Source organism: Hoplias malabaricus, chromosome 3 (genome assembly GCF_029633855.1).
Source record: "Hoplias malabaricus isolate fHopMal1 chromosome 3, fHopMal1.hap1, whole genome shotgun sequence".
Taxonomy (NCBI): Eukaryota; Metazoa; Chordata; class Actinopteri; order Characiformes; family Erythrinidae; genus Hoplias; species Hoplias malabaricus.
In genome coordinates this window covers 36,492,969-36,505,740 of record NC_089802.1, presented here as the reverse complement: position 1 = coordinate 36,505,740, position 12,772 = coordinate 36,492,969, and the positions used below count along the sequence as shown (strand labels likewise).

Here is a 12,772-nt window from a genome sequence, read left to right as displayed (position 1 = left end):
ACTATACTCGAGTGACCTGTTGGTTAGCATACCTGTTGACTGCACATGTCGTTTCAAAATGTGATACATGGGCCCTACTACACAAGGATGTTGGGTTGAACAGGGTTTTTTGGTTGTCTGTATAATGTTTTAAATAGTTTTATACTACTTCTCTAATATTTAAGACAGTTTGGACGGTCACACACTCCCCAAGATGATAACCAGCTGGGAATGATCCCTTCCTGTTCCAACATGACTATGCACCAGTGCATAAAGCAAGGTCCATAAAGAGATGGATGAGGGAGTTTGATGTGGAAGAACTTGACTGGCCTGCCTTGAGTCCTGACCTCAGCCCGATAGAACACCTTTGGGATGAATTAGAGCAGAGACTAAGCCAGAAGAGATGAAGCTGTTATAGCTGCAAAGCTGAAAACACAAGCATTAATTAAGTTTCCTTTTGAGCTCTGGGGCTGGTTGCACAAAAACCCTTATGTTAAGATTTTCCTTAAAGTCAGAGTTAAGGTTTCCGTAAAATAAATGTCTTTTCCTTAAGGTTGCCTCATACTTAAGGGGAAAGCTTACGGTGTTTTGTGCAACCGACCCCTGATCTTTATCGATATGGGTGTTTGGCTATACATTAGTCCTCACAGCTTATCTGACATGACACTGTTTTCAACACCAGTGGCCCACACAAATATTCATGAGTAAAGTGTGAGGTAAGTGCTCCCATTGACACTGTCAAAGATAAAGGCCCATTAGTCTGCCTCCATGTCTGTCAGTTTGGAAAGTGTAAAGAGACTGTATAGACAGAACTTCAATTTGTATACATTATGAATTTAACATTTACACATTTCAGCAGGCATGACTCATTTTTGTATTAAGTATTTCAGCCATTCCTACTTGACCTATGCATTGTAGCTTACATCAGTGAGACTATAATCATTATATTATTTAACCTTTATATTATAACCTAATATAACCTTTATGAGTCCAATTTAGCTGGCTCCAATTATTAAGAGAGCTTATGGGTGCCACATCAACAGCAAATCTGTATTTATAAGTTCCAATGTGTGTGGGCTGCCGTGAAATGCTTTAGAGAACATTATGAAACAATCGTCAGCTTCATGAATTGCATCGCTGAATTATGCTACTGAACTACCTAGCACATAAGCCTTAGACTAAATTTGGATACAGTATGGAACAAGTATTTATTTATTAATCCCATTGGAGAGATATCAATAAATACACAAACGCACAAACTGTGAACCATTTTTAAGCACACTAGGGGCAGTGAGAACACACACAACCATGCCAGCCATAGTGCTACAAAAACATAGCGCATTCATAAACCTCCAAATAAAATAAATAGCAATACTTTTTATTTTCCAAAAGAAAACATTTTCTAGGTGCTCCACGTTCCTCCATAGCTTACTTTGAACTTTCAATTAAAAGGCTGGCAAATACCACATACACCATTGCACCTTGTAAACTGACTCACACTGTAAAAATTAAAAATATGTTTTATTAGGCTGATCATGAATTCTAAGTAACACTAAGAAAATGTAAATAACATTTCACTGATAAGCAAAAACATGTCAGACAAAGAGTTACACTCCAAATACTGCATTAACACCAACATTGATGTTACCCTAACAAGCAATTTTCCATAAAAATAAACCACACACAAACCACTGTCAAGTCAGCTGTAAAGATGCTCTTTTCTAGCATTTTAAACTACACCTGCAAGAGGTGTGCCATAAGTATATGCAGGATTTGGGTAAGGTGTGCCAAATAACACTTATATGAAGCTGCATTTTTTCAGTTCATGTTCGAGTTTTGTTCCACATTGGTACAGCTTATGGGATGGAAAAAGACATCAAGGACCCAATGTATTAGGTGCCTGAACTTCCATGTTGTTTAAGGTGGAATGGACAAATCAGATACTAAGCTACAGTGAAAAAGTGCCTGGTGTCAATTAAGGAGAAAAGAATAATTAATATTAGACATCCAAGCTCAAGAATGTATGTTTCAACTTTAGAAACAGTTGGAATAAAGAATTGAACAAAGTAATCAAATTTGACATTCATCATTTTACATACCACATTTCTATGACTAATTTCACACAGCAGGTAAAAGTGGCCCAAATCCGATCTGTTTCTTCAGATGTGACACAGGCGTGTCATTTGTTTGGCTGTGTGAAGAGCAATGAACGTGTATTGCCCGGTGATGGAATGGACTGGCACCCCCTGCAGGGTGTATTACCGCCTTGCACCCAGTGAATCCATATTGGAACTCTGCATACGTTGCTTAACTGAATTAAATAAGCAAGGACAACCCAAAAATCCTGATGCATCATATTGCTGTAATACTTTAAGTTTTCTCAACAAATTTCCCCTTTCAGCAAAGTTGTTTTTTTTAATATATTATTTTGTAAGTGACACAAAAATTATAATATGCTGAACAATATATATTTAGTTAGCTTAACATTAAATCCTCTGTAGCCTGAAAAAATATATTCTGTATTGGCTGAATAAACAAAACTTGAGGTTGATGAAACAGACTTATTTTAGTGAAGAATTTGTTGAGAAAACGATAAAATCTTGATGCATCATGTTTGTTTTGTCAATATTTTCTTTTTTACAGTGCATTTAACGTGGAAATTAATTTTTTCAATAGAAAATCTAAGAATAAGAAGTAAACGTCTGACCCTTAAAATGGCATTTAATGTGGAAAGGGGTGGGAGGATCAATTAGGATCAATCAGCCGGATTCCAAAAAAGTTGGGACACTAAACAAATTGTGAATAAAAACTGAATGCAATGATGTGGAGGTGCCAACATATAATAATATTTTATTCAGAATAGAACACAAATCACAGATCAAAAGTTTAAATTGAGAGAATGTATCATTTTAAGTGAAAAATGTTGTTTCAAAATTTCATGGCATCAACAAATCCCAAAAATGTTGAGACAAGGCCATTTTATTTACCACTGTGTGGCATCCCCCCTTCTTCTTACAACACTCAACAGACGTCTGGGGACAGAGGAGACCAGTTTCTCAAGTTTAGAAATAGGAATGCTCTCCCATCCATGTCTAATACAGGCCTCTAACTGTTCAATCGTCTTGGGCCTCCTTTGTTGCACCTTCCTCTTTATGATGCTCCAAATGTTCTCTATAGGGGAAAGATCTCGACTGCAGGCTGGCCATTTCAGTACTTGGATCCTTCTCCTACGTAGCCATGATGTTGTGATTGCTGCAGAATGTGGTCAGGCATTATCTTGTTGAAAAATACAGGGTCTTCCCTGAAAAAGATGACGTCTAGATGGGAGCATATGTTGTTCTAGAACCTGAACATAGTTTTCCGCATTAATGGTGCCTTTCCAGACATGCAAGCTGCCCATGCCAGAAGCACTCATGCAACCCGATACCATCAGTGATGCAGGCTTCTGAAAGGAGCGTTGATAACAACTTGGGTTATCCTTGTCCTCTCTGGTCCGGATGACATGGTGTCCCAGTGTTCCATAAAGAACTTCAAATCGTGACTCATCTGACCACAGAACGGTCTTCCATTTTGCCACACTCCATTTTAAAAGACCCCTGGCCCAGTGCGAACGTCTGAGCTTGTGGAGCATGCTTAGAAATGGCTTCCTCTTTGCACCGTAGAGTTTCAGCTGGCAACGGCGGATGGCACGGTGGATTGTGTTCACTGACAATGCTTTCTGGAAGTATTCCTGAGCCCATTCTGTTATTTCTTTGACAGTGGCATTGCACTGTTTTACGGCCTTGACCCTTACGCACAGCAATTGTCCCAGATTCTCTGAATCTTTTGATGATTTTATGCACGGTTGATGATGATAACTTAAAATTCTTTGCTATTTTACGCTGGGCAACACCATTCTGGTATTGCTGCACTATCTTTCTGCGCAACAATGATAGAATTGGTGATCCTCTTACCATCTTGGCTTCAGAGAGACACTGACACTCTGAGAAGCTGTTTTTATATCCAATCATGTTGTCAATTGACCTAATTAGTGTTAATTGGTCTTCCAGCTGTTCGTTATATGCTCAATTTCCTTTTTCTAGCCACTTATTGCTACTTGTCCCAACTTTTTTGGGATTTGTTGACACTGAAATTTTGAATCAACGTATTTTTCCTTTAGAATGTTACATTTACTCAGATTAAACTTTTGATCTGTCATCTATGTTCTATTCTGAATAAAATATTGACATTTGCCATCTCCACATCATTGCATTCGGTTTTTATTCACAATTTGTTTAGTGTCCCAACTTTTTTGGAATCTGGTTTGTAGATTAGTCCCAAAATACTTTACAAATGTGTAGATGTTAATCCACAGATCTACAAATGTGTAAATGTCACAAATATGTTTCCCTATTCACAAATGAATACATCCCAATCTGTGTCTCACAGTCTGCAATTTGTACAAATACAGTTACATTCATAAATACATGTTTTTGGTTTTCATAGATATATCACAATTTTATGCGAAAAAAAATACATTTGTTTAAATTTACATTGCAAATATTTGTAAAGTCCAAGTCTCGAATTTAAAATTTATTTGTAAATTGTAGAATCTGCGTTCGTGGATCGAGTCACTCGTGTTTTCCGTGACGTGCATTTGTTCATTTCCTCTCACGTTTTTTTGGATTTTGAGACTTTCCTTTCACATTTCACCCGATCGAAATACAAATGCAGCCTGATCCACAAATGTGGCCAGCAGGCGAACAAGCCACTGCTAAAGTATTTTGAGACTAATCTCTCTCCATACATTTAACACTGAAAATGTTGAGAGCCATGTGTTTATTCGAGCTGTGAATGACTGACTTTACTGCTGTTACTGACTCCAAGCGCTGCACTACATTCAGGTACCAAAATCAACAGAGTCCTGTAAGTAAAGTCAGTAACAGCAAATAAGCGTCTCTCGTTGGCATTTTGCCACACCATCTCCTCCCTCTCCTTTTTCTCCCAGTCTGAAACATTTACACCACCAACCACATTATTGCAGCACCCTTGTGGCTGTGTCTGTGACTTTGTTTGTACCATGTTTGCCCTTGTTCAGTGTACAGGTGTAGATGTGACTGGAACCAAAGTGTTTACTGAGAATGACTGGCTGGTCACCAGTTATGGCCGATCACACTGAAAACCAGCCAGTTCTGGACACCGGCCAATCGATCTGTTCTAGGGTTGGGTGGTATAACGGTGTGGACGATATTTTGAAATGAGGCTGTATTTATTACGTGAGGGGTGTGTCAAATTTCTGTTCTATGTCTTTAAGAACATGGCTAAAATGTTTATTTAAGAGAGCCAAAGGGAGGGGGTACTGTGGGAGCTCACTGATTGCTGATGTCATAGTCAGAGAACGAGTGGGATAGAAAATCACAAGCCCAGTAGCCCACAGCAGTGTGAGTTTAGCGCCGAGTTTGGGTTAAAAGAGAAAGAAATGAAGATGAAAACATTCGACTTTGTGCTCACAGCTATGAGGCTTTATCTCCAAATGTGTGTGAAAATCATCTGTTGTGGTGTGTTAAATCACAAGTGCATGTTAGTGCCAGCTGTGCTTCTAAACAGTGTAGAACGGTCTTGTTTAGCTTATTTTCAAAATGTTCCTCCAGCACCAGACACTGAAATCTGCTCTCTCAAAAATGGGTTATCATCATCAACATGGGTTGGTGTGCACAGTCGGGCTGTGCTAAGCTAAATTAGCTAAAATTTTTGCTCACAGATATAAGGCTAAGCACAGCCTGACAGAGCACCCCCCCAAACACTCCCCCTACCCACAGTAATACAGTATACTTCAATAATATTTTGAGACTGTATGAAAAATGTGGATACCACCCATCCCTAATCTCTACATCTCTAATAAAAAGAATACAATGTCAATTGATATTCAAAGGACACTCAAGTAGTGTTTAGAAAAAAAAATTACAATGCATACTTACATTAGGTGCGGTGAGCAGGCAGCCAGTGCCACACTCATAGGCCTCCCTGAATCTACCCAGCTCTCTTAGGCACAGTGCTTTCCTGTAGAGTGCTCTACGGCTGCCCTCTGAGACACACAGTGCACTGTCACAATCCTGCAACCCTCTTTCATACTCTCCCTAAAAAGGAAAAGATAGGCCACTGAAAAGTATAAAAGTATAAACCATAGACACCATCTTAATACAAACCCGTTTGGCTGTTCCTGTACCCGTTTAGAAGAAGCTGTTTTGCTCGCACTGGTTTTCCTGTTACTTGTTTCTAGTGTTATTTCTGTACTTGTTTTTGTTTTTACCACTTACTACCCATACATAGATCTATTTTATAGATTATCTCCAAAGGATTATTTATTACAGAGACACCAGAAAGGTTACTGCAGGAGCAGATGGCAGTTTTAGTGCAAGTTCTAAATCAACCAAAAGTACCTGCAATACCATGGGTACTGCTGGCTGTTTTGCCTGCTCAGAGTGTGGCATGTTTAGTTTAACCACCTTTTCCTCTAGTGATAAAGATAGCGGTTGTGTTTGTGTTAAGTGCCAGCTGGTTAGGTCTCTGGTGGATAAAGTGGACCAGCTAGAAGGGCACATCCAGAGATTATTATCAAGGGATAGACAGCGAGATTCAGTACTAGCAACTCCGGGTGCCTTAGGGAGAGTTAGCACCCCCTCGACTCCGGCGTTAGAGCCCTCACAGCAGGGTGAATGGGTGATGTCTCAGCAACATAGCCGGAAAGCTAAGGTTGATGCTAACGCTGAGGCCAAAGCTAGCCCACTGGGAGACCACGCTCCTCCGATTCGCATGTCAAACAGGTTTGCCCTGCTCAGTGAAGCACCTGCTGAGGAGCCTGTTAAGGAGTGGTTATAGGAGATTCTATCGTTCGACACGTGAAATTAGCTACTCCTTTAGGGGCACCAGCAGTAACAGTTAGCTGTTTACCGGGAGCCAGAGCACCGGACATTAGTGGCAACCTTAGACTGTTAGCTAATAGGAGACATTCGAGGATAGTCAAACGATGTTGATGCCGTAATCTGCTCTGGTCAAATCCCAATGCGGCACGGCGCTGAAGCCTACAGCAGACATTCGCAGTTTCAGCTGCTGACAATCCAGAGCCAGGACCAGGCCACAGACAGACAGGCTAAACCGACCGTCTGCTAACTGCCTTAAGGCGTCACCTAAGTTCTACTGTATTGAGTGCGTTTTTCCCCCGAATTAAATGTAGAATAGAAAAAGTAAAAAATAAAAATCAGCCTGTTTCAAAAACCTAATTAATATTAAATCATACACATATGATAGCAGCAACACCTCAGAACTAAAGTTTGGGTTACTCAATATAAGATAACTAAACTCAAAAGCAGTCATCATAAATGATATTATAAGTGTTAGTAAATTTGGCATTTTCTGTGTCAAAGAAACGTGGGTTAGACCAAATGAATGTTCAGCACTAAATGAAGCCACCCTTCTAGACTATAACTGGTGTGCATAGCCCAAGATTATCAGGCAAAGGAAGTGGAGTATGTGTAATTTACCGAAATACCTGAGACATCAAACAATGTGACACTTTCGCTTCTTTTGAGGTTCTCTCCACCATTATTACAAATCCAGTCACAAAAAAGGACGCATTTTATTATGTAATATTTACAGACCACCAGGGCCTTACTCAGAATTTCTGAAAGAATTCAGTGATTTCACTGCAAACCTAGCTGTGTGCAATCATAAAGTTATAAATGTAGGAGATTTCAATATCCATTTTGAGAAGGCAGATGACCTACTAAAAAGGCATTTACTTCAATCCTAAACTCTATTGGTACTACTCAAAATGTAACAGGGCGTACTCACTACTGCAGTCACATTTTAGACTGTTTTGCCACTAGGTCTTAATATAGACAAAATTAATATCTTACCGCAATCCTCAGCAATCTCCGACCATTACCTAATTTCATATGAACTACATCTTAGCCATATGTACACCCACTCACTATTCTACAAAGCGTAAAATAAAATTTATTGCCCTACAATTTATAGAAAACCTTCCAGAACTATCAACCCATGTTCCCACTCCATCAGACCCAACAGAGCTAGATGTACTAACTGACTACTTAGAAAATACCTGTCGGTCTACTTTAGAAAATGTGGCACCCCTTAAAAGAAAAAGTATGAGATAGAAAAAGCTCGCTCCATGGCACAATGATAAAACCCATACCTTAAAACAAGCATCACGGAAACTAGAGCGGAAACGGTGATCAATCAAGCTGGAAGTGTTTCACTCGGCCTGGAAGGACAGCCTTATAGAATATAGAAATGCCCTCACTAAAGCTCGCTCAGCTTATCTGGCCTCGCTGATCTCCAATAATAAAAATAATCATTTAGTGTGTTTTCCAGAATTACAAAAAATCTGGCAGGTTCTGAATAACAAATTCCGGCAACTCTCAAAAGTAAAAGTCTTTATGGATTTTTTTAATAATAAAATTAAGAATATTTGACAACAAACTCAACCTACAGTATTAAAACCTGACCTGGCTGCCACCCGATGTGGCTGATATAAAACATAATGTAATTGTAAAAGAAGATTTGAAACCTTTTACCCACACCCACAGTTAGAACTAGAGAAGATTATCATCTCCACAAATTGTACAACTTGCACACTTGATGCAATTCCCACAAAATTACTTAAAGAAGTACTGCCAGCTCTTATGAGTCCTCTTTTAACTATAGTAAACTCATCCCTTATCCTGGGCCATGTACACAAAGCTTTTAAACTAGCAGTTATTAAAACCCTCATCAAGAAACCAAACCTTGATGCTAGCATACTGTCTAATTACAGGCCTATTTCTAATCTGCCGTTTCTGTCTAAGATCTTAGAAAAAGCCGTGGCCCAACAACTTAGTTCATATCTATAAAAGAATCATATATATGAAAAATTCCAATTTGGATTCAGGCCACATCATAGCACCGAGACAGCTCTAGTCAAGATAACAAATGATCTTCTTGCCTCTGATCAAGGCCACGTGTGCCTGTTGGTGCTTCTCAGAACAGCTTTCGATTTGATAGACCACAATATTCTCCTAGAAAAGTTAGAAAACATGGTTGGACTCACAGGTACAGCCCTGTCATGGTTCAAATCGTACTTAACGGAAAGTTATCAATTTGTAAAAGTAAATGATTTATCTTCAAATTATTCTAAAGAATGATTTGGAATACCGCAAGGCTCTATTTAAGGACCATTTTTATTTACATTATACATGTTACCACTAGGCACAGTCATAAGAAACCACGACTTTCCAGTGAAACGTGGTTCAGCAACAAAAAAATCTTGGCGTCATCACTGACCCAGATTTATCATTCGATCAGCACATAGGCAGTATCACTAGGACAGCTTTCTTTTACATCTTCGCAACATCGCCAAGATAAGAAATGCCTTATCCCTGCAGGACGCAGAAACGTTAGTACATGCCTTTATTACTTCAAGACTTGACTACTGTAACGCACTACTGTCAGGATGCAGCTCAAACATCTTAAAAGGGACAAGTGGCAAAAAAAGCCCCGGAGGATGGAGCGATAACAGATCCGCGATGCGCTTGGATGTCTCTGCAGCACGTTACCTACAATGGCTGGGTCAACCTATGCCTTTCCCCCTACACCGAACCAGTGTGGGTAATCCCATCCACAGGGGGTGTGGCGTAGGGCTGCACGATATATTGTTTTTGCATTGTCGGCACGATTGTCACATCATAAGACATGCGATGTCACATGGACAACAGTGTGAATTAAACTGGCACCGAATCTCTCTATCAATTATTTTCTTGCTGAGAAACGTGAAGGACAGACTCACAGACAGGAACGGGGATTGGGGTAAACGCAAAGAAGGGGAGAGAGAGAGAGAGAGATATCCAGGCTCTACTGTGATTTGGTTGGTGGTGGGCCGTTACGTTCCGGTTATGTCACGCAGGCTTCTTTACCCTCCTCACATGCCACATGTGAGCTTAAGGTTTAGGTGAGCTTAAGGCAAGCCTGGTTTATTCATAAATGTCATGCCTTGGATGCTGTGTGCAACACAGTATTTCTCGAACCTGGGTTCTGCAGCCCATTCTTCAGGCATGTTTATGAAGAATTATTTGTGTTAATCAGTGCATGCATATACATTAGCAAGACTTGAAAATAAAAAAAATAAAACTACTTTATCTGTGTTTGTCCGTTTTCTTGTCTTCAATTTTACAAACTGTACAAGAATGACAATTTAAGGTTTGATGTTCTACATGACAGTAAAGAAATTCTTCTTATTTGAAGCAACCATATTTGTAGGGCTTTTTCAAATGGAGTTCAAGGTGGTGTAATGCTCAATCCAGTCCTGCTCAGTTGGAAATCTCAACATGTATTCTATATATTATTTCAGTATTTTCTCACTTAGGCATTTGAAATATTGTCTTTGACACTGTCTCTGCAGTCTTCTAATTTTATTTAACAATGTGGCTAATTACCCTTTGACAAAGATATAAGGAGTTATATTCCGGTATAAAATAAGTGGTACCACTATCTTTTGTGAATAATTGTCATCTCTATTTGGAATCATTTTGGAAGAGATTTAAATACATATGCAAGTAGTCTTACTTAGTTTATATTTTATTATGATAGCTGATAATTCATTACTCAGTAGCTTATACTTAATAACAGATTTTAAAACCTTTTTGCTGTTTTAATAAATCGTAAAATACATCATAGATGACAAAACACTAGTTAAATCTTTAAATACAGGACTGATGAGACCAACCATTGTGATTGTGACTAACACTATGTAGCACAATGAATTATTGGGGGGGACAACATACTGAATGAAGAACAACATTTAAATGAAAGGTGAAACCTTCCAGCTGTATACATTTAATCTACCAATCATTGACAATAAAATAAATTCAAGAAACGTCAGCTTTATCTGCATTTTTCTAATACTAAACAGTGCCTCTTGAATATGCCAGCGTTATATGCTCATTTCAAGTGCCACACAGTGCTTCTTGAACGTGAGGGAGAGGTTGGACTTGAGCGGGGTTGGACATGGCGGGAAATGATGTGGGCTCCGCCTTCCTACAGGCTACAGCAAGACAAAATTTAACCGGCTTGTGCCAGTCGCATTTACATGATATCATAATTGTTTTGCAAATCTTGGGACTTTTCCATTCACAAAAGTTCACAAAAGCTCAGCTCGCTGGAGAGCCTGTATGTGGTAGAGCGTTTCCTTTATCGATAGCCACATTTATCTAAAAAAATCGGAATATCTGAATCTCAAAATTAGAAATCAAATACCTACCCAAACAAATATCTGAATACCTGCTTAGAGCAAGCCCTATTGTTCAGAACATCAGTGCTCAGCTCCCGCTTTAGGCTGCACTCCAGCATGGCCACACTCGCTAACTTGTGCATACATGGTGCCACTAAGGGCACAGAGCTTACACCAATAAACCAGAGCTTCATGGATGTGTAAAGCTGACAAATTGAAATGTAGCTTTGCCATCCTTCATTGTAAGCAGGTTGCTGTAGCATGTTAGGCTGTTTTAGGCTTTGTTCAAGACTTTTATGTTGACAAAGCTGAGCAAATGTGGAGTGGATGGCTGCCTAAATACAGAAATAGAAGTTCTATTTCTGTAACTTCTACAACAATATATAACATTACCTACTTTAGGAATATTTGGAAACATTTATATTCATACTCATATCTGTACAGTATAGACTTTATATTTTATGTTGTCTAATTTATGTCTTAAGGCTCTTTTTTTCTAGTACTTAACTGTATTCTTTAGTTTATTTATTGTTTATTGTACCTCTTTTAGAGTTATGTTTGTTAACAGTCTGTGTTACATGTCATACATGTGTTGCTGTCACCAAGACAAATTCCTAGTATGTTTAACATACCTGGCGAAATAAAGAGATTCTGATTCTGATTTTATCGACACATTTACCCCAAAAAAAAACAAAAAAAAAAAAAAACACATGATCAGAATAAACAATAAATTATTCATTGCATTTAATGACAAATCATCATTAATTTTTTTTTTCAGCTTCTGCCATAATTATGAATTTTCTTGTGTAAAGGTATTGAGTGCCATTCAGCAGTGACCTTAGTTAAGTACTGAACATGCACTAGTGGCTTTATAATCCAGAGTGTTGCCCTGTTTAGTGTAAAGTTAAACAGATACTGTAAATAAATTGCTCAGAAGGAAGTTTATATTTGTCCAGTTAACCACTGCATTTAATCTCTCTGTAGAAGTTTACTTTTTCCTGAGATGCCTGCTGGTTGACCTCTGGCCTAAATTCGTAATTTTTGCAATCTGAAATTTTAAACTTGAATTTATGGGTCTGTGTTTTTATAATCTTATTTTTTTTATGTGTATATTTCAATTCTGCTGGGATGAGCACATTTTTATGGTGTGATGTGAGGAGTGTGTGCAATATGTTGTAGGGCTGTCCAAATATAATTTTTTAGGGCTTCAAAGCTTCATTCAGAAGATGTTTCCTCACCATTTGCTAGCTCTAGTCTGTTCTGCATGCTCAAAACCGATCTGTTGTGTTTTACGAAGCCCTGGTGTCAATGTAAATGGGTAATTTAAATTTAAATAAATAATAATAATTCTCTGTCTGCTATGTTAGGCTTTCTCTCTCTCTGCTCATGGCAGAGAAGCATCATCTGGAAGTGTTTAGACAACGGAGAGGCTCCAAATGCTGAAAAGCATGAACCGAGTCAAGGATGGTCCATAGAGGGGTAACACTGAGTTGTTTTTACTGTTTTGGATCACTTAATGTGGAAATGTCT

The 12,772-nt window shown here is 38.7% G+C and overlaps 1 protein-coding gene across 5 annotated transcripts in view; it reads right to left on the bottom strand.

Annotated features, from left to right (window-relative positions):
- The window catches only part of zc3h7bb (zinc finger CCCH-type containing 7Bb), a 53,681-nt gene that overhangs the window by 35,284 nt on the left and 5,625 nt on the right, over positions 1 to 12,772 (bottom strand). For all 5 annotated transcript variants that reach the window (XM_066663008.1, XM_066663007.1, XM_066663010.1 and 2 more), the window contains exon 5: positions 5,937 to 6,095. In XM_066663008.1, the coding sequence (XP_066519105.1) occupies positions 5,937 to 6,095 (159 nt within the window). The remainder of the gene's footprint in view (positions 1 to 5,936; positions 6,096 to 12,772) is intronic.